At 38.1% G+C, this 4058-nt stretch overlaps 1 protein-coding gene across 1 annotated transcript; it reads right to left on the bottom strand.

The window, feature by feature from the left end:
- Nucleotides 1-224: 224 nt before the first annotated feature.
- LOC120660304 (protein TPX2-like) lies at nucleotides 225-3815 on the bottom strand. Its single transcript, XM_039938775.1, has 7 exons — nucleotides 3640-3815; nucleotides 2807-2887; nucleotides 1792-1890; nucleotides 1605-1691; nucleotides 1465-1524; nucleotides 1221-1315; nucleotides 225-704 (listed from the first exon to the last, which is right to left on the bottom strand). Exons 1-7 carry the CDS (start codon nucleotides 3685-3687, stop codon nucleotides 584-586), a joined length of 591 nt encoding a protein of 196 aa, XP_039794709.1. The 5' UTR covers nucleotides 3688-3815; the 3' UTR covers nucleotides 225-583.
- Nucleotides 3816-4058: the final 243 nt, after the last annotated feature.

The raw sequence follows: 4058 nt of genomic DNA, 5'->3' as shown, positions 1-4058 counted from the left end.
AGCTACTCGTCAGCTTCTTCTTCTTCCTCCTCTTCCATCTCCGGCGGCGCGTGTCGTCGAGCCGCCATCATCCCATCGAGAAACTATACATGCTAATATGCATGCTATGCGGCGTGCTAGCTCCTTCATCAGCTATATACTACCTAGCTGTTTCAGATCCAAGGGCAAGTTTCCTCTATGAAAGTGACGTCCATGTGTGCAACGGGAGCAAAACAAGGCTCATCTATATCATGGAACTCTATGTGCAACCTTGCTTTATTACTGCCATCAGACAGGCGTACATGGCGCATGCATGCATCGTCCGGATCGGATCGGATCAAGTGGCCCCTTTTGCATGGTTTAATTCCTACCTTGCTTTCAGCTGTGTGATGATCCCATCGTGGAAGAGAAAAACAAGAAGAGGAAAAGAAAAGAAAAAGATGAAAGGAAGTATATAAAAGATAAAGAGGAGAAAAAGAAGGGGCAAGCTAAGGCCGGGGAAATTTACATCCATCAGCAACCACTTCTACATATGCATGTAGGTTCATCAGGCAACGGCAAAAAAATACTTCATCTTGTACTTTGTAGGCGCATGCATAGGCTACTACTTGATGGCCTTGGCTGCTGATCCGTTGTAGCAAAAATGGCGATGGAACTCTCCGCCGATGCAGCATTTCAGCTTCAGGAAGCTCGGCTCCTTGGGGACTGTCAGCGGCCTCGTAGACCTGCGCATGCATGCATGCATGTCGTTACACACACAAATTCAATTACATGGGAATTAATTAATAATGCAACTAATAAGTTAACTTGTTTCTTCAGAAATCGACGAGCAGCTAGCTAGTACTGTCACGCTAGCTCTCCAAAACTCATATTTGTCCTAGCTAGTACACTTTTCCTTCAAATGGCATGCATTGAATCGGTCACTCTTTAATTTGTGCCTACATAGAACAACTACCATCCAAAAGAGGTAGTTTTTTTTTGTTTCTTCCCCACTGTTTCCAACCTTTTATCTTGTCCTCAAAAGTCTAATTAATTTTTTGTGGCACTGTATACCCTTTAGTTTTATAATCATCATAATACTGGCGTACTAACTATGCTGATTAATTAATTGCCTTTGTACTTTCGTCTTTCTCCTAAAAATCAGTTCAGATACTGATTAATGAAGATTTAATTATTGATCTCTTGCCTCTGACAAGCTCAATAATTAGTGAGTTCATGATATGTGCTCATATAATAATTGCCTTTGTGGGTGGAATGGTTTGTCAAACGATGGCATGAGCTGGGCCTTCGGAACCATCTCCTTCCTCATCAGCTTTATTTCGCGCTCCTCCATCAACTGCATCCATATATATCGCGACTTTGTATTTACAAAATGTAAAATATGTAATAATTTTGGTAAAAGTCAGACAAAATTATGAAGAAATTTTTTGCATGTCTGCAGGAATGTCTGGATTTATTTAATTTAAGTAATTTATATATCAGTACCTGTGCTAACTTCTCTTCAAATCTCCGAATAATTTCCTGTGTATTTATCTTGCTTGCAACCTGGAAACAAAAAAAAATTCTCCTCAATTGTTAGTTTCTTATCTTTACTTGTGTGTGCGACCAATTTTTATATGTATAACCTGATAATTGTAACCGGCTCGCCTTATTGCTCGCTCCTCAGTGTGAAGCCTACAGTAGCTCAGGGGTTGACCGAGTCTTGGTGATCTCTGTTATTATTACAAGCAGAAAATTCTTCAAAGTGCCATATACATTTTTACAATGAATACTGGCTGTACTTTAAAAAAATATAATTAACTCTCTGGGAACCTTGGGTGAGGTTTGTGAAGTTGGAGATCGGCGTTTGCCCTCATCATGGTCTTGACCTCCATTCTGAACGATTTGCTGCTCATTTTTCCGTCCTCGTGGCTATACAAATGTATGGTCACATGAATGTTAACGTGCAATATAAATTCAAATATGAGGCTTAGCCCAATATGTGTCGACATTATTGTAACTGCATCATGCGGCCTGTATGCATTTCTCATTTTGGACTATTAGTTTTTCGTAGGAAAAGAATCATATCATAACGATGAGGATATTCCTCCTGAAATTAATTAGCCATATATATATATATATGTATACATACATACATATATATATATATGTGTATACATACATATATATATGTATGTATACATATATATGTATATATATGTATATATATTCTGTGGACCATTACATAGAAAACGACCATAACTAAACCAAAAGCATGATATCCCTCCAACAATATTATATGGCCGGAATCCATTCCTAGCTACCCAGTTTGACTATATCTGGGTACAGAAGTAGTTAGGACACTTGAAAAGAACCACCACAGGGAACCTAATAATTTATAATTCTTTAGAAAAAAATATTTCAAAATTGTGACGAATGTATATTATGAGCTTACATTTTAATGTAAGAAGTGGCATGGTTCTCAGAATGAGCTGAACATACAAATAACTCGCATTGGAAACAAAACTGGGAATCCACAATAATCATGTAGTTTACATGTTTGTTAATTAGTAAATTATCTTTCAATAAAATCTGTGTACAGTAATATATATTGTTGGAAATATCCGAGACAAGTAGAAGTTTTTTATGAAAAAAGAATACTACATTTTTTATATTGTAGAAACATCAAACTCCTGAACACCCTTTATTTAGTTTGGATGATGATACTGCTTTGGGAGCTTCTGTTATCCGAATACAAATAATCATCCTTATATTTTCTGAGAGCATACTGTTAACATAAGCAGTCAGATAAGCATGAAAACATTTATGTGTTAATTAGTTCATATACCTCAGAGGTGTTCTTCTTCTGAGGCGGAGAACCTCCTCCATTCCTTACTGGGCTCTTTGGACCAGCATTCATCGTTGACGTCTGAGTACAAAAAATGGGGAAGAAAATAAAGCCAAGCTCAGATGAGCAATCCAAAAGAAGTCCTTTTTTTATTATTTCCATTTAATGATAGCAAAAGTCTGCTAGAGGTATGCAAATAGCTGAGCGCTTGCCTTGCATTGAGCAATAATAGATCGATGGACAATGAAATTAGAGGCTAAGAAAATGACAGTTAAAATGAAACAAAAGTTTTAATTACTCCTTCTTTATCAAGCCTTGCTTTAACTAAATTGAAAGTGACTGACGTATACTCCTATATAAAATGACAAAAGACACGTAACTTAAAGGACACCAACAAGCACCAAGGCATAGACACGTCACTCTTCTACCCCACATGATCATGGTTCTGTTTTAAACTAACAAATATGCAAGGAACGAAGAACATATTTTGAACACGTAGGTGACTCAAAATACGGATAATATTTCTTTGTTGACTAACTTGGCTTTCATACAGCATAAAGTAAAGTAGCTTGATGCAACCCTTTCTTCACCATAAGATGAACAAAAACCTGGCTGAAACTGTAAAGAAAATTTTGAAATTGCCTAATTAATTAATAAAGGCCAGTAGTAGTGGAATGATCTTGGCTTGGCCAGTTTAATTACAGAGGAAGACATCAGGAACATATATGAAGCCCCACAGATGAACAATAACAAGCATGGCATGCATATGCTAATATATCTATCTCTGAAGCAAGCATCATACAAAACAAGATATATGTTTCTTGTTCCCTAACCTTAGGGGAAGAAGTGGCCTTCCTTGCCTTCTCCATTTCTCTGGCCATCGCTCTCTACGTACTAATAATGCAATGCAAGGTTGCTAGTGCGAATGATCACTTGATACGGGGTGACCAATAGCTGCACCAATTTATAGAGCTACAGATGGCACAACGACTATGCATGCGTGCAGGCCGTGTACTACTATATAGCATGCTCCCTTGCTAGCTTGCTAGATAAGAGCCAAGTGATGCACACACAGCACACAACAGCACACTGCTGGGATTGGTAGCTTTCATCCGTGCCACTTCACCAGCCATCCTTCCCTTTTTTCAAGATAGGCCCCTTGCAATCCATCTAATATGCTCTCCAAATCAAGTTCACTTTTAGCTCTCCGAATCAAAAGATCACCACCACCGTGTCACGCCTTGTTCATTGC

This window comes from Panicum virgatum, chromosome 2N, assembly GCF_016808335.1.
Source record: "Panicum virgatum strain AP13 chromosome 2N, P.virgatum_v5, whole genome shotgun sequence".
NCBI lineage: Eukaryota > Viridiplantae > Streptophyta > Magnoliopsida > Poales > Poaceae > Panicum > Panicum virgatum.
The sequence above is the reverse complement of the archived record's forward strand: the minus strand, read 5'-3'. Positions and strand labels throughout refer to the sequence as shown.